This window comes from Oryx dammah, unplaced genomic scaffold (genome assembly GCF_014754425.2).
Source record: "Oryx dammah isolate SB20612 unplaced genomic scaffold, SCBI_Odam_1.1 HiC_scaffold_3, whole genome shotgun sequence".
NCBI lineage: Eukaryota > Metazoa > Chordata > Mammalia > Artiodactyla > Bovidae > Oryx > Oryx dammah.
Genome location: NW_024070187.1, coordinates 115,658,004 through 115,681,021, shown reverse-complemented (window position 1 = coordinate 115,681,021; position 23,018 = coordinate 115,658,004). Strand labels below are relative to the sequence as shown.

The 23,018-nt window shown below is 61.3% G+C and overlaps 1 protein-coding gene across 2 annotated transcripts in view; it reads left to right on the top strand.

Annotated features, from left to right (window-relative positions):
• The window catches only part of MAEA (macrophage erythroblast attacher, E3 ubiquitin ligase), a 28,300-nt gene extending 6,646 nt beyond the window's left edge, over positions 1–21,654 (top strand). The window contains exons 2-10 of one of the 2 annotated variants that reach the window (XM_040237706.1): positions 8,258–8,440; positions 10,227–10,430; positions 13,618–13,740; positions 14,377–14,490; positions 16,810–16,886; positions 17,016–17,124; positions 19,939–20,072; positions 20,342–20,537; positions 20,812–21,654. In XM_040237706.1, coding sequence (XP_040093640.1) covers positions 8,258–8,440; positions 10,227–10,430; positions 13,618–13,740; positions 14,377–14,490; positions 16,810–16,886; positions 17,016–17,124; positions 19,939–20,072; positions 20,342–20,537; positions 20,812–20,907 — 1,236 coding nt within the window. In that variant the 3' untranslated portion in view covers positions 20,908–21,654. The remainder of the gene's footprint in view (positions 1–8,257; positions 8,441–10,226; positions 10,431–13,617; positions 13,741–14,376; positions 14,491–16,809; positions 16,887–17,015; positions 17,125–19,938; positions 20,073–20,341; positions 20,538–20,811) is intronic. The other variant, XM_040237707.1, reaches the window with a different exon arrangement.
• Positions 21,655–23,018: the final 1,364 nt, after the last annotated feature.

Genomic DNA, 23,018 nt, shown 5'->3' with positions numbered 1-23,018 from the left:
TCACCCCCGCCCCTTTCCTCTCACAGCTGCGGCCCTGCCCTTGTGGGCGAGCTGCCCCTTCTCCGCGGGTCACCGGCCCCACCCGAGCAGGCCTCTCCTGGGCCCCGGCCCCCTCCGCACCTCGCCCCGTGGCTCTCCCTGGGCCCTGCCCGTCGGAGCGGCCGTCCAGACGCCCCAGCAGCGGCCGGGCCCGTCGCCCTGGTTTCTTCTTTCTGTCTTCACTCAGCGTCTGGTGCTTTTTCTGTCAGACCCTCCTTGGGCCCCTGGCCCGAGGGAGGCGGGTGCTGGGGCCCTCTGTGCGAGGGCCCCCACAGGCACTGGCGCCCGCCTGTTGCTGAGAGCAGTGGTCTGGCTGTGAGGGTCCTTTCTGACTCCTGCCGCCCGCCTGGGCCCTTCTCCTCTCTGAAGGGTCCACTGATGGGGAGGAGGGTCTGCTTACGACCCCTGCCCTGGCCCGAAGGTGTGCGCTGTGACCTTCTGGTGCGCCCTTGGCGGGCTGTGCTGCTCGCCTCGCCCCTGCCCCGGGCCCTCCTCCGGATGAGCTCCCCCTGGCTCCCATAGCACCGCCCCGCCGCGCCCTCCCAGGCCCCTGGCCACGTCTCATTCCCCCATTGGGGCCGCTCGTGGCCCTGGTGACCCTCTCTGAGCACCCCCTTGCGTGCCCTGACTCCCAGAGCGGTGGCCTGGAGCCTGCCCGATGCCCCGTCTTGGTCTGCCCAGCTTCTTAGCAGCTGGGGGTCTAAACTTGTTCCTGTGCCCGCCGCCTCCCCAGATCCGGACCCCGTCGCCCTAGTCCCGGTGGGGAGACTTGGCTGAGCCAGCTCGAGGGCTGCGCTGTGGAGGCCTCCTGGACCCCTACTCTCCCAGCTCGCCCCTCCTCACTCTACCTGCAGGACAGACTCGCACTCTGGCCGCCTCTCGCCCCGGTTCCCTGGGCTGTGGGGTGGCCCTCACTGTCCCGGCTCCGTCATGCCCGCACAGCCACAGTGGGGCCGGGCCGTCCTTCTGGCCTGGCAGCTCCCGTCTCACTTGGACTGAAGTCCAGTGTGGTTCAGATGGTGAAGAATTGGCCTGCAGCACTGGAGACCCGGGGAAGGCACCCTGGAGGAGGAAATGGCAGCCCACTCCAGTGTGCTTGCCTGCAGAACCCCGTGGACGGAGGAGCCTGGTGGGCTACAGCCCATGGGGTCTCAGAGTCACTGACACTTTCACTTTCCAGGGCTGTTAAGGCCCCTGGCCAGCGGTGACCGGGCCCCTCTCCCCTCTCCTTCCAGCTTCCCCCTGCCCCCTCCCCTCCCCTCCCCTCCCCCGCTGCTCTTTCCCACCCCTGCCTCACCGCCCCCACTTCCCCATCTCCCCTCCCCCACTCCCCTCCCCCACCTTTGGACACAGCGGCCTCCCCACCGCTACAGGGCAGGCCAGCACTGGGGGCCTCAAAGTCTGTGCTGCTGCTACTTCCTTTGTGCAAAATCCTTTCCCCCCGTGTCCCTGTGGCTTGTTGCCCTTGCTGAGGTGGACCGGTGGCATGGAAGGACTCCTGTGAGGACCCTGGCTATCAGGGCGAGAGGGCCCCAGAGGTGCCAACGGTGCCCTTCCCTCCTCCAGCTTTGTCCATCTCACCCCACGCCCACAGGCGTGGACCAGAAACGTCGTTTTCCTAAGAAGCCTGTTTAGAAATAGGGGTTTTCAGCCCTGCTGTCCTTACGAGCCTCTGCAGGGCTGTGTGTGCCGGGGGAGGTCAGCCCAGGAGAGGGAGGGGCGTCTGCTGTGTTTAGGGTGCAGCCCAGAATTTCAGAGGACTCCTTTAGTTTTGTGATAAATATGTGGCAAGCTCCGCGGAGGTTCTTGTGCAAGATAAAAGGCCTTGTGCCACTGGCAGAACGCTTCCTTCCCGAGCTTGCAGAAGTGGTGGAAAGCACGGTGACAGACAAAAACGCACTTCTTTGTCAGCAAATACGATGAGGAAACCACAGCAAACCCTGGAGAAGGTGTGGAGCCACACATCCTGAGGCGGACGGCAGCGGGTGGGAGGGTGGCTGTAGAGCTGGACGGGAGTTGCAGAGGTTTCCTGCAGGTCTCAGCGGAGGGTGTTTGCCAGGATCTGTTTCAGTTACGAGAACAGGCAGGGCCACTTTCTGTGAGCCACTGAAGGGCAAGAAGGTGCTGTAGGAAATGGCTCAACGTCAGCTAATTAGGTGGAGAAACCCTGTGATCTTAAAAGCTGTATTGCAGCACGTTACCAAGGGAACACTAAGTAGATTTGATTAATACAGGTTTAAATCTTTGGTATAACTAGATAAGATAAAACCAGAATTATCATTATTGTTTTAACTTCTATTTGTTTTGGGTGCACTGGGTCTCGGTTCTGGCACAAGGGAGCTTTAGTGGAGGCGTGTGGGATTGCGTTCTTTGACCGGGAGTTGAACCTGGGCCCCTGCATTGGGAGCGCAGGGTAGCCTCAGCCACTGGACCACCAGCAAGTCCCGAAACCAGAATTCAGAAGCAAGTGACAAACCTTAAAGAACCCACCACCTGTGAACCGTGAACAGCTGGTTCCAGCTGATGGGAAAGCTCCCCGACCTGCTTCCTCATGGAGGAGGAGGAGAGAGACGGAGGAGGAAAGCGTGTGGAGTTGGACCGTGAAGTCGCTCTTGTGAGAATGGTGACTGGGTAGTCTGTACCAAGTAAACGGATTAGAAACAAATCCCATAAGGAAAAACTCAGGACCTGATGGCTTCTCTGGTGAATTCTGTTACGTGTTTAAAGAAGAAGAGGCATTGCTCCCTCACAAGAACCCAAGTACGGGAGAGGAAGAGCACTTGAGCTTAATGAGGTCAGTTTCACCCTGATAGCGGGACCAGACAGACGGACTGCAAGAAAACTCAGCAGCCTCGTGAATGAATATAGGGGCCGTGCTCCTCAGCAGTGCCTGCAGGCTGGGCCTGGCAACACACGGAAAGGGCTGCGCGCCGTGACTAAGTGGGGTTCACCCCGGGAATGCAGGCTTGGCTGCACATGCCACCCCAGAAATAGGACAAAACCACACAATCACCTCAACGGACACAGACGAAAGCACTGGACGAAACCCATCACCATTTCACGATACAAACAGCGAACCAAGTAGGAGTAGAGGAGAACATCCTCAACCTGATAAAGAGCGTCGCTGAGAAAACCGCAGACGCCATCGCACTCCGTGGTGAAATTCAGAAAGGTCAGCAGAAAGACAAGGGTGCCCGCCCACCATTTCCATTCAGCGTTGCCCTGGAGACCCTCACGGGGGCTTAGGCGAGAAAACTCAGCAGCAGGCAGTCAGACTGGAGAGCAAGCAGTGACAGTTTGCAGCTGAAATGATCGTGAGCGTGGAAGACCCTGAGGAACGCACGTGCGCAGCGCGCCCACAGATCGCCCCGAGCTGAGAACCGGGCGCAGAACAGTTTCAGATGCAAGACCAGCAGATAAAGTCGACTCTCATTTTCCACCCTAAAAATGAACAGTGAAAAGCGAAATGGAGGAAACAGTTTTGTTTATAGTTAAATGATGATGGGCTGAATTTCATTAAACCGAAAAAGCTCGTACTTCAAAGGATGCCACTTAAAGAAGTAAAAAGACTACTTACAGAAGGAAGATATTTGCAAATAATTTCTAAGGCTTTAATACACAGAATATATAAACAACTTTTACAGTTCCATAACATAAAAACAAATAAGCTATAAAAATGAGCAGGTGGTTATGAGGAGACTCCTCCGAAGAGAGAGACGAATGGCTGATAGGCATAGAGGAGACGCGGGCATCGTTGTCAGTGGAACAGTGAGACCGCAGTGAGGCTCCACTTTACACCCACAGAAGTGCCTGATCAGAGAGATGGACGGGAGGCTTGTTGGATGAGGATGCGGAGAAACCAGAATCCTGGTCCTTGCTAAGGAGTGTAGAATGGTGCGACGGCTGAGGAAAGCCATCTGGTTAACAGTTATCATACGACCCAGCAGTTCCCCTCTGAGAGAGATGCGGACATGCCCAGACAGAACCCGTGCAGCCGCCTCTCTCAAAGTGGGAGCAGCCCCAGCGTCCGTCCCTCTCCCGGTGCAGAGGCGGGCGCGGGTCCCGTAGGGGGTGCCGCTCAGCCATGAGAAGGAGCGCCGCGCGTCCGCGTTGATACGAAGTGTCCAGCACGGGCAGGTCCGCCAGGTGGACGGGAGGCCCCGGCTGGTTCCTTGACTGGGGGCAAGACTTCTGTGGGCAGGAGTTTCTGTTGCGGGGTGAGGAGAATGTTCTGAAAGCCGATGGTGCTGATGGTTGCATGGCCTTGCGATCGTAGTGAACACCGCTGGGCTGTACCCTTGAGTTACAAGGGTAAACTTGATGGTGTCTGAAGTATATGTCAGAAATTTGTAAAATAGTGATGTGGCTTACTGTCAATTGTCCTGTTCTTAAGTTGTCTTTTGAAAGGCAGAAGTCCTAGTTTGGATAAGGACTGACTAATCAGTTTCTCTTTTGTGGTTGGTGCTGTCTGCATCCCTGCGGGAGAGCATTCCCTGAGGCCCAGGAAGGTCTCCCCCGGTGCTTTCAGCGTCGACCTTTTGTCTGCGGACCCCTTTGAGGGAATCTCTGCAGATGGTATGAGGCGCACGTTGGCCCTCTGCCCAAGTGGGCTCCGTCTGGCGCCTCTGCTGCGGACGCGGTTGCTCCTCTGCCTTGAGTCGCCCTGCCTCCTTGGTTGGCCACACAAACTGTGCCCGTGGGTTCCCACCAGCTCCACCCCTCCTTGGCCTCCGAGCCTCCCTGGGCCAGTGCTTTGAATCAGGCACCAATGTTAACAAAATCATTCAGAATCTTTTTTTTACTGTGGTAAAAACCAGGTGACCGTCTTCATCGTTTCTGAGCGTCCAGCAGGGCTGTGTCGTGCACGGAGCTCCGTGCCCGTCTCGGTCAGCTTCCGATGATCTGATGGCGTGCCACAGCGCACGCGTTCCTCCCGGTCCTGGAGGAGGGACCCAGGACGGGGGGGGGGGGGGGGGGGACCCGCACGCCCCCAGCACTGCTGCCCCGCCCCTCCGCAGGTCCCAGGTGTTCGTGCTCCGGGAGGCTTGGGGGGCGCTGCCCCGCAGCCGTGGGGCTGAGCGCCGTGCTCGCGTGTGGGGGCGGTCTCTGTCTGCTTCAGAGAAGCGTCAGTTCCCGTCCTTTGCCTGTTTTCCAGCCTGTTCTTGTCTGTCTGTCACGGGGGCCGTCGGGCTCCTCCCGCAGCCCAGATGGTCACCCCATCCTGGTCGTGTGTGTCACACACATCTCCTCCTGTTCCTGGGTTGGCTTTTCCCACTGATGGTGGTTTCTTTGGTTTCACGGAAGTTCTGAAGTTGAACGTTGCTCACCCTGTCTCTGCCGCCTGTCCTGATGGGCGTGAGTCGAGGAGCGGCGCCTCCTCTTGGGTCTGGCTCTTCCCTGGTTTCTACCCTCACTGCCGTCTCTCGCGTCTCTGTGATTTTTTTTGTCGTCTGCACCAGGACTGTCTCTGAGTAATTCTCCTTCCAGAGGATTTGGTAGCTAAGCCTGGAGTCTCACCATTCTGGAAGCATCTCCGTTTTGCCTTGTTCTCAGTGATACTTTCCAGTGGCTTGCTGCTGCTGCTGCTGAGTCACTTCAGTCGTGTCCGACTCTGTGCAACCCCATAGACGGCAGCCCACCAGGCTCCCCCGTCCCTGGGATTCTCCAGCCAAGAACACTGGAGTGGGCTGCCATTTCCTTCTTCAACTCATGAAAGTGGAAAGTGAAAGTGAAGTCGCTCAGTCCTGTCTGACTCTTAGCGACCCCATGGAGTACAGCCTTCCAGGTTCCTCTGTCCATGGGATTTTACAGGCAAGAGTACTGGAGTGGGCTGCCATTGCCTTCTCCTTAGCGTGGTTTCAGTTCAGTCGCTCAGTCACGTCCGACTCTTTGCGACCCCATGAATCGCAGCACACCAGGCCTCCCTGTCCATCACCATCTCCCGGAGTTCACTCAGACGACTCACGTCCATCGAGTCCGTGATGCCATCCAGCCATCTCATCCTGGGTCGTCCCCTTTTCCTCCTGCCCCCAATCCCTCCCAGCATCAGAGTCTTTTCCAATGAGTCAGCTCTTTGCATGAGGTGGCCAAAGTACTGGAGTTTCAGCTTCAGCATCGTTCCTTCCAAAGAACACCCAGGGCTGATCTCCTTCAGAATGGCCTGGTTGGATCTCCTTGCAGTCCAAGGGACTCTCAAGAGTTTTCTCCAACACCTCAGTTCAAAAGCATCAGTTCTTCGGCACTCGGCCTTCTTCACAGTCCAACTCTCACATCCATACATGACCACAGGAGAAACCATAGCCTAGACTAGACGGACCTTAGTCGGCAAAGTAATGTCTCTGCTTTTGAATATACTATCTAGGTTGGTCATAACTTTTTTTTTTCCAAGGAGTAAGTGTCTTTTAATTTCATGGCTGCAATCACCATCTGCAGTGAGTTTGGAGCCCAAAAAATAAAGTCTGACACTGTTTCCACTGTTTCCCCATCTATTTCCCATGGAGTGATGGGGCCGGATGCCATGATCTTCATTTTCTGAATGTTGAGCTTTAGGCCGACTTTTTCCCTCTCCTCTTTCACTTTCATCAAGAGGCTTTTTAGTCTGCAGCATTTCTGAAATTCCGTCCCTTCTTTTGGCAAAAGCCCTTCAGGAAGGCGCCTGTGGAGCTGTTGATGACAGTACAGTTGGGGACAGTGGGAGAGGCAAAGCCTGGGTGGCTGGGTATCCCCGAAAGGACATGGGTTCCAGGAGCTTGTGAAGTGATGGCGGGGAGGGAGGCCAGGTCCATGGGAAGCCTGGGCAGCAGAAAGGGGACCAGAACACTCAGCACCGGGCATTTGTGGCCCCTGAGTGCGGGAGGGGGGTGGCGGTGGTCCCTGGGGCGCAGCTGCCTGGTGGGGGTCCCTGGGGCACAGCTGCTGGGTTGGGGGGGTCCCTGGGGCACAGCAGGCAGGGTGGCGGGTCCCTGGGGTGCAGCTGCCGGGTGGGGGGCGGTCCTTGGAGCACAGCAGGCAGGGTGGAGGGTCCCTGAGGCCGAGCACACTCTCTGGCAGGCAGTGGGGCCAGCACTGCCACTTGGCTTTCACAGGCTGCCCAGGTTCTGGAAGGGGGGTTGCTGTCGTCAGTGGCGCCCCCGCCAGCCCCTGCCCTGCGCCCCCGCGGCATCTCGCGTGCTATCACCACGCGGGCCAGGTCGCAGATCCCAGGCCTCTCAGCGCCCTGAGGCGTCTTCCCTTCCCCAGTGTGGGTCGTGTGGTCTCGGGGGCTCTGCCTGCCGCTCGTCCCCTTGCAGAGACGCTCCCCCCTCCCCGAGTCCGGTCTCCGGCAGGCGGTGGTTGGAGGCCAGGTGTGCCTGCTCCCTCCAGAATCGCATCTGGAGGCGGGTGCGCCCTCCACCGAGGGGCTGAGTCCCTGGCTGCGCGTCTGCCTCGAGCCTGGGGCTGTGCGGCTGCTGGCACAGGGTGCTGCGTGAGTGGCCACCTCCTGAGCTGTGGGCCTCCCAGGAGCCTCTGCTTTGCTGACAGGAGTACTGAGTCCAGAGGGGTGGCAGTCTGCGGGGGGCCAGGGGACCAGTCGGAGGTCTGCGCAGGGGGCCTGTGCCGTCCGCCGCCAGCAGGAGCCTGAACGCCCTGTCAGGCTGCTGTTGTGTCCGCTGGGCCTGCGCTTGTAGCCCGGTCGCTGTGACTTCAGTGGCGCTCCGGGGGCTGTCTGCCATCCTGGGTTCTGGGAAACGGGCGTTGTCTCTTGTGAGCGCTCCCGCCTCCGCTTTCCTGACCATCGCGTCCAAGGGGCTGCTTCCCGTCCGTGCTCCTGGCCTCATCAGCGTCCTGGCTGCTGCGCCGGGGCCATCTCGGGGCCATCGTGGGCTTTCCCGCCCCCAGCGTGGTCTTTGCCTTAACTTTGTGTTGTTCTAGATGAACTCGGGGGCACTTCTGTTCGCCAACACATGGGGGTTTCTGGGGAGAGTGGAGGCTGCCCTGCGTCTCGCGCGGGTTGGGTGCATGTCAGCCTTTGTGTCCTTGTCTGGGAACACAGGTGGCCCTCGCTCACACGGGCCTTTTGTGGGGCTCAGGCACGTTTTAGAGGAGACACATTTTTAGCGAATGAGAAGCCGAAGCCTCTTGCTTGCAAAAGTGCCGCGAAGGAGGCTGCCCTTCGCGAGGAGGAGAAGCGGCCCCGCCCGCCCCGGGCGCTGACGCAGCGGCCTCCCGCCTCCCGCAGGTGCCCTACGAGACGCTGAACAAGCGCTTCCGCGCGGCGCAGAAGAACATCGACCGAGAGACAAGCCACGTCACCATGGTGGTGGCCGAGCTGGAGAAGACGCTGAGCAGCTGTCCCGCCGTGGACTCTGTGGTCAGCCTCCTGGACGGTGTGGTGGAGAAGCTCAGCGTCCTCAAGAGGAAGGTCAGTCCTGCCCCCAGCCACCAGCTCCCGCGGGCGCCCCCTTCCCTGGCTGCCCCGGGGGTTGCTGTGCCGGAGAGTGGTCCCCCTGTCCTGCTCTGGCCTCTGCCGCCGTGAGGCTGACTTCCCGACCCCCCCTTCCGGCTCCCGGCTCCATGTGTCCTGGGCCCAGGATGGGAGCAGGTTTATCATTTCTTCCGTTTCACCTCAAAACAGCACGTTGGCCTTCCTGTTTCTGAGGATGGTAGCTATACCCCAAAGTGAGATAAGATATTTGAAAACATTTTACCAAAAGTATCGGGAGCTCATGAGACAGGAATCATCAGGTTTGGAGAACACGCGGTCCGGGGTGGGATGGGGCAGAAGGTGAGGGACTCCTGCTGCCTCGGGAGAGCCGCCCCGCCCCCCACCGCAAGGGCCTCCCTGGCCCCGGGCCTCGGGCCTTTAAGAGCGGGGGGTCTGATGGCAGAAATGCTGCACCTCGGGCAAGGGAGCCCGGAAGCGGTTTGCCCAGCAGGCGTTGGCACACGGGTTCACAGCATAAACTGTGCACCGTGACTCCACCCCCAGCCTCCATCTGGTAGGCGTGGTCCCAGCAGCTGCTGCCTCCGGGCTCTCCCCGGTGGAGGCTGCCTTCCGTCTGAGCCTCGGGTGGTTCTGTGGCAGTAGCCAGCACGGTGGGAGGCGGCAGGTACACAGGACACCGTGACGGACACTCAGCAGGAATAGGACATCCACACAGACTTCAGAGGCAGAAGCTAGCAGACACCACGCCTCACTGTGTTTAAAGGGTGAAAAAACAGCTCGGAGAGAGCTGCAGGGAGTAGAAAGTGCAAGTGGTTTGAAGTTAAAAACAACCAAGTAAAAATTCAAGAAAAGAAAGATAACAGATGAAAACCTCAGATTTTACTTACAACAAATAATGTTAACATTTAACAATCAGATGCAGCTAAAAAGAGTTAAAGAGCTGGAAGATGGGCCTGAGGAAATTACCTGGGATACAGCACAGAGATGAAAAGAGGGGGAGAGATTGGCGAGTCGGGCAGAGCCTGCCGCGGGCCCGAGTGCAGGGAGAGTGGCTGGGAGGTTTTCACTGAGGGTCCGCAGCTCAGAGACCTCAGCACAATAACTGCAAACGAGCCTACCTGGGATGTTCACTCAGTGAGAATGAAGGAGAACAGCAGGGAGAGGAGAGGCCCTTTGTCAAGGAGCAGCAAATACCCTGACAGCTGACTTCTTGATAGTGGAATGTGCTGGAAGCAGCCAAGGGCTGACCAGGACTCTGGACCTGGCGTCCAGTACGTAGCCACCAGCCGCCGGTGTCACTGACGTTCCCGTGGAGAAGTCACGGACCCGGTGCCAGGGTCCCACGGCCACACTGCAGGTGGTCGCCAGCGGCTGCTGTGTGATAAGCGGGCACAGGACCCTGCCACTTGGCCAGCTTAATTCCGAACTAACTAGAGTCTCTAGAGAAAGTCTCAGAAAAGATAGAAACTCAGGGGACAACAAGTGGATTCATTAACCGGGAAGCTGGACAAAGGTAAAGTTCTCTGCCTCGGGCAGTGCAGCTTGAGTACCTCGAACAGAAAGGAACATCCCTGTGGGGTAGGACGGACGCTGCCGTCGCCTTGGAAATGGTAGCTCCGCCCCTCCCCTCCCCTCCCCTCCCCTCCCGTGCAGCCCAGGGGCCTCCCTGCTGCCCAGCCGTCCGTGGTCCGGGTGGGAGTCCGGTGGGCGGTCCAGGCGGCCGTTGGCAGCCGGAGATCCTGAGTTCTTGTGACTGGCACAGGCGGTGGAGTCCATCCAGGCGGAGGATGAGAGCGCCAAGCTGTGCAAGCGCCGGATCGAGCACCTCAAGGAGCACAGCAGCGACCAGCCGGCGGCGGCCGGCGTGTGGAAGAGGAAGCGCATGGACCGCATGATGGCGGAGCACCTGCTGCGCTGCGGCTACTACAACACGGCCGTGAAGCTGGCGCGCCAGAGCGGCATCGAGGTGGGCGCGGGCCCCGCCCCGTCCTGAGCCGGGCAGCCCCGCCCTCGCGGTGACGGGGAGGGGCGGGGGTGTGGCCGGGGTCGCCCCGCGCCCGCGCGCTGGAGGCCCTCCTGTGCCCGCGCCGCGTGGGAGCCTCTCCGGGCTGGGCGTGCTTTCTGTCAGCCCCTTTGTGGCGGCCCCAGGGTGCAGGTGTGGAAGCGCTCAATGCCCCAGGCCCCGCGCGGTGGTGATCGGGCCGCTGGTGCCCTGCGCTGCCCCTGCGGGTCCACCTGTCTTCGGGCTGCTGGCTGGGGGCGGCGGCGCCCCAGTGTCCCAAGAGCGGCCTTCACTGCGGCAGGCATAGCAGTCAGGCGTGCCTGGCAGGAGGGCGTGCCGCCCTGTGTGCCCACCTCCAGCGACTGGAGCTTCTGGTGGGAGCGCCTGTGTTGAGGGCACTGTCCTTGTCTCTGCGTCCCGGGCCCCGCCCCAGCCAGCTCCTCTGCTGCGCTTGGGACCCCCGGGCCTGAGCCTCTGTGCCCCCGTGTCCTCGGGGCCCCCCGGCCCCCACCACAACCCCCTCCCCATCCAGTGTGCGTGACTCCCGCCCTGGGCTGACGGGGCTCAGCCCTGGTGGCTCCGAATCTGGTGTGACCCTGCTCCCGTCCCAGGAGGTGCCTGGGGTCTCCAGCAGCGTGCCTGGCACAGCTGCTTCCCATGGGCTCCCGTCCTCGCCTAGTTACAGCTCCAGGCCTTTCCTCCCACGTGGCTGATACATTCGTAGGGGGGGTCAGGGGTGGGCATCCTCCCGCTTGCCCCCCAGCCCCGGGCAGCTCCTCGAGCTGGGTGTGCCCGGGCCCAGGCTCCTGCTGTGGATGACAGGGCTTCCAGTCTCAGCTTGGTGCCCAGTGGTCCCCAGTGCCCAATCCCCGGCCCACCAGGCCAGCTTCCGCCTCACCACAGGCTCTGCCTGCCTCACCGCGGCACAGCTTGTCCGTCTGTCAGGCTTCACTCCTGCACCCTCCCCTGCACCTGCAAGGGCATGGCCAGGCTCACCCACCCACGCTGGCTGGTGATGCCGAAGCTCCCTGTGCCTCCTGGCCCCCAGGTGTGCTCCATGGGAGAAGCGTGAAGCCAGACCAGATGTGGTGAAGGTGAGCTGTCTGCAGAAGCGCCGAGAGGAGCTGCAGGGGGCGGGCAGGGGCCGGTGGTCACCCGTCTGCGGCGGGGGGTCAGACAGGGGCCTCAGAAGGTCCGTTGGCGTGAACGTCTAGGAGCCAGTCCCAGAAGGGGTTTCCCCGTGGAGCCTCCAGCCTCACACTGAGCACAGAAACGCAGCTCTCTTTTTGAAGCAGACACGGGAGGGCATCATCCTGGCCTTGGGGTGGGCAAGGCCTCCCAGGAACAGGCTGTAGCGCTGGGGCTCCTCCTCCACTGTGAAGACGGAAGGGCGCACGGGCCCCACTGGCGGCTGTGGCAGGCAGCAGGCCTGGTGGAGTCAGCCGTGGCCCTGTGTTAGCCGCCTCCGTGGTGGTGCCTCCCGGGAGGGGGCTGTGGGCGGTGCCCGCTCACTGTGGCTCACTCTCGGTGGGCTGGTGTAACATTTTTACCATGGCTCCCACAACCCAGGGTCCACGGTCATCAGAGGACTGTCCACAGGAAAGGGAGAGACTTGGAAAGGCTAGACTCCGGGGGTGTGGGCAGGAGAGGCCACCACCTGCGAGTAGGATGGGGCACGGGAGAGAAGGAAGACGGCGTGTCATCTGACAGCCTCGCCTTGGCCTAGCAGGAAACATTCTGGAGAAAGAAGGCCGGGGAGAGACGGCCAGGGGAGGGGCAGCAGAGCGCAGTCCCCCTCCCGGCAGGGCGGGGCGCAGGGCCACGGCGGGAAGCCTTACCGCCCCCCTGTCAGGCGGGCAGTGCGCCAGGGCCTGGCTAGCGAGTCCTGACTGCACAGCCACAGGGCACTTCCTCACCTGAACCCCGTGCTCCGGGTGAAGCATGAGAGCAGCTGCACGGAGCACGGGCCGTGGCGTCAAGCCTTGGGGTCCGGTGCTGACCTGGCCACGCTCCAGCCCTCTTGGACCGCGTCCTGCTCTGTCTGGCAGTCAGGACCTGGAGCCGAGGAGGGGGTCAGGCGGGGGCGGTTGGGGGTGCGCCCTGCAGGCCCTGGTATCTGCCACTGCCCCTCCCGGGCCTGCGGGTGGAGCCTCGTCGTAATTTTGCTGTCAGCGCCTGGCTTCACGGCAGCGTCGATGGCCATGTGCTCCACTGGCTGTCTCTCGACGTGGAGCAGGCGGTCCTTCTCGCGCTGCGTCCACCAGTAGGGCTCTGTGTCCTTCTGCAGCGCAGCTTGGCGTGGCGTGCTCCGAGCTGCTCTGTGTGGCGCGCCTTGGCCGAGAGCGTGCGGGCGAGGCGGTGGCCTGCCCCGTGCTCTGCGGTCCGAGTGGCCGCGAGGCTGAAGTGGAGGCTCTGGAGACGCGAGAGTCCGGGGCCGCTGTGTGCTGGCTGTCCCTCCGCCCGCTGACAGAAAATGGCCTGGTCAGTGTGCGCCTGAGGGAAGAGAGACTCCCTTTCCAAAATCTTTCGGCGACCCCTCACTTGTCACGTCAGAACGTCCATTACCTGCCCAGCGTGGCCAGGGAGGTCCTTCTCCCAGGCTGCTCCAACCTCTTGCTTGGGCCCCACGCTTCCTGTCTCCCGCCCTCCCCCCACCCCACCCCCCCCCACACACTTCCTGGCACCTCGGCGCCCCCTCGACTTGGCAGGCGTGCCCTTGAGTGGGTGGGCTCGCTCCTGTGGGTCCCTGGCTCTGCTGGGCTTCTCCAGCTCAGCAGCACTGGGCTGGCCCGCACAGATTGCACTCCTCGGGGTGGGAGAGAAGTGGACCGCAGAGGCGAGAGACGTGCGGCCCCCCAGCTGCCCCTTGTCAAAAGCCTAAACTCGAAATCAGTCTGCGAGTAAAACCCATAGAAATTGAGAGTATGGCCTGCCGGGATCTCCATAGGTCGGCCCTTTGAGAGCTGGTGGGGCCCAGGTTCTGGCAGGACCTGGGCTGTCACCTGGCCTGCGCGCTGTGCAGACCCGGCCCGCGGCGGGGTGTCCCCGCGCCGGAGAGGAGGCGCAGGAGGCCAGCTGCCGGGCGCCGTGCCCGTCCCGCCTTGGGCGGGTCTGAGGTCCAGTCCTCTGAGCCAGGCTCCCTTCGCTGCAGGATTTGGTGAACATCGAGATGTTCCTGACGGCCAAAGAGGTGGAGGAGTCCCTGGAGAGGCGCGAGACCGCCACCTGCCTGGCCTGGTGCCACGACAACAAGTCCCGGCTGCGCAAGATGAAGGTGCGCAGGCTGCGCCGGCGCGGGGCTCCCGGAGGGGCGGGCCGTGCCTGGGCAGAGCTTGCAGAGTCGGGAGGGGCGGTGCCAGCTGCACGAGAGCCTGTTTCGGAGTTGTGTGGATGCATAACCCCCCGTTGTTGGGTTTGGTGCGGGTTTGGGGTTGTTATATAAGAGGGTGGTGTTGGGTTTCAGGGAAAGCACTCTCTGCATTATGGTTTGGACAGATGTTGAGTGAAGTTCTGAAAACACGTGGTGTGGACCACGCCTGGGCTGCCGGGGATTGGAGCCGGGTGGGCCCAGCTCCTACCCACCCACTCACTGACTCTGGAAGGCACCCTGCGAGGAGTGGATGCCCGCCTGTGAGGGTGCAGAGTTTCCAGGCTGGGATATTCTCGAATACAGCCTTTCTTGAGATCCAGAAGCAGCTTAAAAAATAGACACTTAAACATAAATTGCAGGATTTAAACTTGTTTCCTGAAAGGTGTCACCGCCTTAGGGCTTGCAGAAATGCTTGATTGTATTAACCTTTCCTGCCTCCGGTTAGAAAACCTGTGTTCTAAACTGAGTGCCTTTAACCCCGCCCCGCTGAGCTTGTGTGCACATAGTCACCAGCCAAGGGTGACACTCTCTGCCACTCAGGGCCGCCAAAGCGAGCACGACGCGAAGACGGGACGGAAAAGTAGAGTGGCCAGTGGCTCCCCTAAAGAGAGTGAGGATCTTGGTATGGAATCCATAAAAGGAAAGCCAGAATTGGTATGTAACACGCGCCCGCGCTCTGCTCCACCCCCACGGCTGTGCGCTCGGCGGGAACCAGGGCAGAAGGAAAACGCCTCCGGTGCAACAGGCAGTTTCTGCAAGCCCTGCTCCCTCCCCGAGAACACTGCTGCTTGGCCAGGCACGCCACGGGGGTCGGGTCGCAGCGGGGGAGCCTTGCACCTGCCTGCCGGGGGTGGGCTGGCGGGGTGAGCCCACCAGGGCGCGCTCCTGTGGTCTCGCCACGTACCCGGAGGGAGCATAAGTAGCTGTCCAGAAGTGCATCCGGAGGCTGAGGCGGCGCCAGAACGCGCTCAGTGCAGAGTTCCACTGAACACAATCCGGTGTGCACGCTCTGTCCAGCTTGTCCCCTTGTGGGCACACGTGAGCGCCGGTACTTGATCACACGTGCAGGCTGGGGGCGGGGAGTCAGAGGGCCCATGCCAGATGCCAGGGGCCCCTCAGACCCGTGCTAAGGCTCCAGACGAGAAAAGAAACTTTGAGACCCACGTTTCCTGTCGTTGAAAATGCCTCCAAAGGAGTGAGTGCAGCCCGCAGAAGTCTCCTGAGTTGAGGCGGGTCTCGGACTCCGCAGGCCGGGCCGTCGGGCGCCGCGTGCGCGTCTGCAGCCTCAGTGGGGCCGTGAGCGGGATGCGCAGAGCTTCTCAGGTGGCGGCAGTCCTTGTCCGGTCTGGACGCCTGCGCGTGCGCGCCCTCTCGGGACTGTCTGAGGGTTAAGTTGGAGAGCAGAGAGCCACCGTAAACGAGGAGACACGTCTCCACGGGGCGGTTTTATAGAGCTGACATAGCGTTTACTGGTAACGCGCCGCGGCCGGGAGCCTCACGTGGAAGTGGTCATCGTTCCCTGGGAGGCAGGCAGCGCCCCTCCCCTCCGTCCCCGGCTCAGCCCTGCTCCTCTGGCCTCTGAAAGCGGCTGGGATTTTCTTCACTGGTTTACGCGGTGCCTGCCACGCCACCCTCGCCCTGCCCCACGCATTTGGGGTCAGGACAGACTGCTGCCCGGGGCGCAGTACCCCACACAGGGTGGGGAGGAAGGCTTGGGCGGGGAGGCAGACTGCCTTTTCTGAGTCCCTGCGGAGTGGACGTGTGGGTGCCAGGTGAGCGGCTCTGCACCTCGGCCGTGCCCAACGCCGGCGCCACGGTCAGCAGTCAGGCCAGCCCGTGCGCCGCTTGGTACTCCTGGGGCCGGGCCGGGGGCTTGTGCAGGGTGCCCTCCCAGGGCCCCTCCAGCCCAGGCACCTCCCCAGAACGCAGTGTGTGCGCCAGGCTGGGGGGCAGGGAGCAAGCCACGAGGTTGGCAGACTTATGGAAGCAGCAGGCCCAAGGCAGTGTTGCCGTCTCGGGGCCTGGGCACTGTGGGCGCGGCCGAGCGAGCCCTGAAGTCGGCCTCCCTGCTCTGCGCTCCACGTGCTCTCTTTCTGGGTGGAAACACTGAGTGTTTTCTGAAGCTGTGTTGAAGATGTTATGGTCTTAGTTTTGTGGTATAATAATCCAGTTTTTCCATCTTAGGTCACAAAAGTTAATTTTGCCTGCTTGCCCTATACCCCTAGCTGCAGGAGTTTTAGCCCAAATTGGGTTGAGACTGCTAAGGTTTCAAAGTTCGCTTGGGCTCTTTACAAGCTACCCCACTGATGCGGCCGTATTAGCACCCCCCAGGGTCTCCTGTAGAGCCTCGGGACGGACGCCACCCAGATGGAACTGGGCCACGGCCGCCTCCCAGCACAGCAGCCCCAGCCCCGGGGCCCTCGCACCCACAGCATGATCTGGGCTCTTCCAGGAGCCGGCCCTGACCTGCTTGCCCACCTCTGCCATCTTCGCTCGGTCCTGGCCACGTGCCGAGGCCCTGCCCACCCAGGGCCTCTGAGCTAGCTCGTTCCCAGAGTCGCCGTGGCCCACACTGTGAGGGTTCTCATGCGGGCCTCTGTTCCCTCGGTGTGGCCCAGGGATGGAAAGAGGAGGCCTGTGGGTAGGAGGGGGTGGCGAGGGCGCTGTGCTGACTCTGCTGACCAGGCTGTCATGTCTGTGCAGCCAGCTGCAGCTTGGGAGCACCCCTGCTGCTCCTCACCCCATGTCTCTGCCCGGCCCTCCCTGGCCTGGCCCTGAGAGATGTGGGGTGGGGCCAGGCCATGGCCTGTCAGGACCCAGCAAGTATTGGCTGCAGGTTGAAATTAGGATTTCAGCAGCAGCCCTGCCTCCCTGGCAATGCCGAGCTTCTGTAGCAGTGCGTGCAGCCTCGAGCCGGGACACAGCTTCAGGTGAGCCTGGCTAAGCTGATCCTTATCTTGTCTTCACCCTCAGAGCTGCCTGGAGTTTAGCCTGAGAATCCAGGAGTTCATTGAGCTCATCCGGCAGAACAAGAGGCTGGATGCGGTGAGGTAGGACCCCCTAGCGTGCGGGGCAGGCTTCCGGGCCCGCTCCTGGGCTAGGTGTGGGCAGGCGCAGCCGGCGCAGGGGTGGGGGCAGTGGGAGTGCAGACGTCTCCAGGTGGCGCTGTGCCTTTCCAGACACGCGAGGAAGCACTTCAGCCAGGCTGAGGGGAGCCAGCTGGACGAGGTCCGCCAGGTCATGGGCATGCTGGCCTTCCCGCCGGACACGCACATCTCCCCCTACAAGGTACGGCGTGCCCTGGGCGTAGGGTTGGGCCGGGCCTGCAGTCACTGCCACTGACCGGGGTGGCCCGCACACCCCCCAGGCCTTTTTTCCCATCGTGCTCCCATTTTGCTGGCAAAATCTTTGACCAGAACGGCTCGTAAAGCGCTTCAGCTGGAAAGGGCAGTTCCGAGTGCCTGCTCACTCCCCTGGAGGCCCGTCAAGGCTGGACAGGCCTGGCCTCTGCGAGGCTTTGCTGGCATCCTCGCTGACCTCACTTGTTCCTGTCCTGTGCTCTTTTCCCTGTGTCAGGATCACGGGGCTCATCTCCCCTCATCCCCCCACCCCCAGGATAAACACCCAAGAGAAGCCAGGCCCCACCCTCACCACTCTGCCCAGAGACGGCTTCAGCCGGATGCTAGACTTGTTGCCCACAGCCCCCGTCAACGAGCACAGCTCTACCAGGCTCGCCACCCTTTGTAACCAGGAGCCTTCGCCCCAGTTCCCAGTGGCTCGGTCCTCGTCGGGTCTGAGGTCTCATCACAGTGGCCATGATGGTGCACAGCTCTTGGGTCTCTCTGCAGAGACGGGGGTGCGCTCTGCCGCTCTCTTCTCTTCCTGAACCCTCACTTCTAGTGGCCCGTTCTGTCGGTCTAGCTGCTGCCCCGGGTGGCGAAGCCCCACCCCCGGGCTCAGGTCCTTGTCGCCACAGCGTCCACTCCTGGTAGCCGTTCTCTGTGCCAGTCCCTTTCCGGCAGCTGCAACACGTACCACAGACCAGGGCTGTGAACAGCAGGATGTACTGCTCAGGGCTCGGGAGGCTGGAAGTCCAAGGTCAGGTGCCAGCCTGAGTCACGACTTCTGCTGGGTCCTCCCATTGTGGAAGGGTCGGGAGCTCTCTGGGGCTTTTCTTAGAAGGACAGCAATCCTGTTCGTGAGCCCCCTGCCCATGACCTCATTCCCTCCCAGAGGGCCTCTCCTGACCGTCACTTGGGGCCTCAGTGTTGCAGCGGTGTACTTGTGGGGGAGAGAGTAAAACCCTTGGGTGGTGGACCACCGTGTCCTCTGGGCCGTGAAGCTGGCCTCTGTCCAAGGCTGTTTCCCTGCAGCCCCGCTGCCCCTCAGTGTCTGTGGGAGCCTCTGGGCAGACCCAGCCCCCACCACCCAGAGTGCCTGCAGGTCCTTTAGAAAGCTGCTGGAAGCTTCTTCCCAACTGAATTCACGCTTTCTGTGGTGTTTGGGAATATAATAAATCAGCAGGTCACAAAGATCTTCAGGTCTCAACTCAGATTTTAACTCACAGCGTTTTCTCTTCAAAGGGCAGCAAAGGCCAGCTGCCCTTGGGGGTGAGGTGCCCAGCTCAGGGGGGTGTGGAGCAGATCTCTTCACTCCTTGGTGAGGCCTCACAGCAGCTGTAAAGAGCCAGGCAGTGATGTCATCGCTGCTGTTGGATCCAGAGGGACCGAGCCTCAGAAAAGACCCCAGGGCGGGCTTCCCCCCCCCCGGGCAGAGGTCTCCACCAGCTGGGACACGCAACCTTTGGCTGTTAAGGTTGGTCTGGCAGGTTCAGTTCAGTTCAGTCGCTCAGTCGTGTCCGACTCTGCGAACCCATGGACTGCAGCACGCAGGCTGCCCTTCACAATCTCTTGGAGTTTGATCAAACTCATGTCCATTGAGTCAGTGATGCCATCCAGCCATCTCATCCTCTGTCATCCCCTCTCCTCCTACCTTCAATCTTTCCCAGCATCAGGGTCTTTTCCAATGAGTCAGTTCTTCGCATCAGGAGGCCAAAGTACTGGAGTTTCAGCTTCAGCATCAGTCCTTCCAATGAATATTCAGGACTGATTTCCTTTAAGATGGACTGGTTGGATCTCCTTGCAGTCCAAGGGACTCTCAAGAGTCTTCTCCAACATCACAGTTCAAAAGCATCAGCTCTTCCATGCTCAGCCTTCTTTATGGCCCAGGAAAGCTGGTCTGGCAGGTTACCCGGCTCCAAAGAGGAGGCCTGGGTGACAGGAGAGCCGTGACCCGCGCAGGTGCAGGGAGCTCCGGAACAGAGCTGGGACGGTTGTCCTGGAAGCAGGAGCAGGGGGCCAGGCACACCTGACGTGCTAGAGCCGCCTCAGTAAGGGGGCGATGCCTTCGTCCCTCGTGGCAGGAGGTCACAGACGTGTCCAGATGGGTCACAGTGGGAATGGACAAAGTGCTTTGTTTCGAGAGGGCTGCAGCAGACACTGCAGGGCTCACAGCTGGTGCTGGGCGTGGCAGCCCCTAGGGCTGGTCCTCCTTCACCCTGGACTGTTGGATAAAAGAAGTGTTAAAAATCATTTTTTAAATGCTGGGAGGGTGATGTGTGCCCTGTCCCAGGGCTCTGAGGAGCTCACAGAACCTCTGACCGTGCTCTTGCTTGGCTGCCTTCCCTTCCCTCCCTGCCTCCACCCCTTCTTGGGTCTAAACCTAGGTGGTTTTAGGGACCAACATGAGCCAGATTTAACTTTCTATTCTAATAAGCTGTTCCCTGGAATAAGGCTTCTCCTTGCAAACCTTAATGCTCTTAGCAAGAGGTTCTGGAGCTTGCTCAGTGAGTGGCTTTCCTTCCAGCCCCGAGTCCTTGACTTGCCTCCGGGCCGCAGGACCCACACTCCGGAGCTTCAGCATAGGCTCAGATCAAGTCGATGTCCCAGAAAGGGAGTCAGCCGTGGCCTGGCTGCGGGCGGAAGTCGAGGCTGCCCTCTGGGCGCCGGCGCATGGCTGAGCGGGGTGGCTCTCATCTTGCGTCTGCAGGGAAGAGACTTCGAGCTTGTTTCTGTTATCACGCCTCTGCCCCGCTTCTTCCAGGACCTGCTGGACCCGGCGCGGTGGCGGATGCTGATCCAGCAGTTCCGGTACGACAACTACCGCCTGCACCAGCTGGGAAACAGCTCCGTGTTCACCCTCACCCTGCAGGCCGGCCTCTCCGCCATAAAGACGCCGTATCCTTCTCTCCGGGAGTGCTCCCCACGTGCCCCCTTCCTAGTGCGGGGCTGGTGTCCAGACCCCGCTCCTTACCAGCCTTAGCCCCTGTCCTTGAAACGTCTGCAATGCCCCCCACCCCCCAGACCGTGCCTGAACTGCATTGCAGCCCCAGTGCTGACTGCCAGGAGGGCTCCCGTGCCCAGAGAGGGACCATAATGCTTAGCCTCCACGGGGTGCTCGGGACCCTGGGACCTCGGCTGGCCCGCCCTCCTTAACCTGTGCGCAGGCAGTGCTACAAGGAGGACGGCAGCTCGCGGAGCCCCGACTGCCCGGTGTGCAGCCGCTCGCTGAACAAGCTGGCGCAGCCCCTACCCATGGCGCACTGCGCCAACTCGCGCCTCGTCTGCAAGATCTCGGGAGACGTCATGAACGAGAACAACCCGCCCATGATGCTGCCCAACGGCTACGTCTACGGCTACAACGTGAGGGCCGGGGGTGGGGGGGGGGGCAAGGCCTGTGCGGAGGGGTTGGGGCCCGGGCAGGGCGCCCCCGGGGGTTGGGGCCCGAGCTGTGCTTTGCAAGGCAGGTTGGGGGCCCGCGGAGAAAGCTTGGGACTTCTTGGCCAGGGGTGCCTCCAGAAAGTGACTTTCGTGAAGTGAAGCGATTTGTTTCCTGAGAGTCAGTTCTGTGGGTTTCTCATAGACGTTGATGTAAGCTGGATTGGCCCTTCTTAATGTGCCTGGTCTTTCTTTTTAGTCCCTGCTCTCTATCCGGCAGGATGATAAGGTCGTCTGCCCGAGAACCAAAGAGGTCTTCCACTTCTCCCAGGCCGAGAAGGTGTACATCATGTAGGCCCGCCCCGCCGAGCGGCCTCGGGCCCCGCCGACCTGCCTTTCTGTTTCTGCGACCAAAGATGTGAGCAACGACAACACTCCTGGGAAGAGAGGAGGGGAGACTGAACGCGCGCGCCCTCGGGCTTGAAACACGGCAGCTGTTGGTGCTTCTGAAGTGCTCTCACCTTTCAGAGGCTTCTTTACAGACTGGAGGCTGGAACCTTTCACCACAGGAACTGATTCCTTCCCCGTGTTCTCACGGTCCCTGCCCTTCTGCTAACAAGGAGCCGCCGGGCGGACTGGTCCTCGGCCATGGCCACGCCAGGCTGACCTGTGGTGACTTGGTGCCACGAGGGACCCTGTCACTCTGTAGAGCTGGTGCCAAAACGCCGGCACCACGGCTGCAGGCGGCGCTGGCCTCCGGTACTGCCGCCTGCCCAAGGCCGCACTCGAGGGGCCGCGTCTAGCCCCGTAGGCTCAGTGTCACGCCACTCGCACCGCCTCGTCTCCTGCCTGAGAATGTGTCTCGTGGAAACCCGCTGGACCGGTGTCTGCAGAGGCATTGCTGACGGCTCAGTGACTCTAGCTCTAAACACTATTCATTACAGAAGCCAGTAGTTCAGTTGAAGTGACCGCCAATGACTTTTCAAATCGGACGAGCTGTTGTAGTTTACATGAAACCGTACGGTAGAGGTTTGTACTCAGCGCTTATTTTTGCATGTTGAGGTTGATTAGCTAATAAACTGTAAACGTAAGACTCTCCAGTGAAGGTGTCTCTGCTTCTTCCGTGCGCGGCGGCAGCACGTCGGGCCCTCTGGGTGGTGTCTGCCACCTGCCCGTCGGTCCAGGGTGGGCCCCGGGGCGCCCGAGAACTGCACTCGCGTGATGGCATCCTGCTCCAGGGCCCCTCAGCATCATGGCATCCCAAGCAACCCCCGACACTGGGGGTCCCCCTGGGGTCCTTGGAGGCATCTGAAGAGCCTCCTCCCGAGTGGGAATGGGGCTGCTGTGCAGCCCTGCCTGCTGACCGTCAACAGGAATGGTGCCCTGGGGGGTTAAGGGTTAGAACTCAAGCCACATGGGCCCCTCCGCCCACCACTCTGGCCCACACAGTCCAGGAGTGCCCAGTTACCTTGGACAAACTCCTTTTCTTAATCGGCGCAGCTTCTGTCACGGTGGCCAAAGAGGGCTTGGAAGCAGCTGAGGCCGTCCTGGCCTGGTGAAGGCAGGGTGCGCCTCCTGGGCCTCCTGGTCCACCAAGTCCCCAGTGCCCAGCCCAGGCGAGCTCTGGTCCACTCACTCCATCCCCGCTGTCCTGCAGACGCCTCCTGTGAGGACCAGGGTGGGCTCCATGGCCTCTGCTGACTGCCTCCTCAGGCCTGTTCTCCGCCGTCTTCCCTGGCCGCCTCCTTCCTGCACTCGCCACGGCACTGCCCTGGCCCTCAGCCCGCCTGGGCTCCTTGCTGCTGCTGGCTCCTCTAGCTTCAAGCCTCGGTCTGGCTCTCTGCTTCCTTGCCAGGTGCCCACGCTGACCTCTGTGCCCTGGGCCCACGTCCCAAGGGGAGCGTGGCCTCCAGGATGTGACTCTGCTCTGCTTAGTTGGGACCAGCCAAGGATAGAGCATTATTTAAGTGGGGTCTCCCCGGGCCCTGCGCCCACACGCCACCTGTCAGGCCTGGCACACGCGTGGGCTCACTGCGCTGCAGGCACTTGGGCAGAGCTGTAGTGGGCTGATGGGTTCTTTGCTGCCATCCATACCCAGGGAGGGGGACAATGGAGGGTCTGCTGGCCTCGCCCCCATCTCTGCCTGCTTTCTTGCTCTTTGCTCTCTATGGAAGTAGGTCTTAAGAGCAAGTGGAGGAGATGGATTCCGGCCACGCGTCTGGTGCACGTGGCCTGCAAGCCAGTCCAGCCCTCTGGGCCGCCCCCAAGGCCTTCCCAGGCCAGTGTCCTGGGCAACCCTGTTTCTTGGTGAGAGTGGCTCAGCCAGGCCACTCAGGCGTGGCGCACACAGAACCCCACTGTCGGGGCCCTGGTGGCCCACCCACAGGCAGGGCAGCTCACCCTTTTCGCCACCCATGGTGCCCACTGGCGCGCGAGAGCGACTTCCTGTCTGCACACCGGTGGACA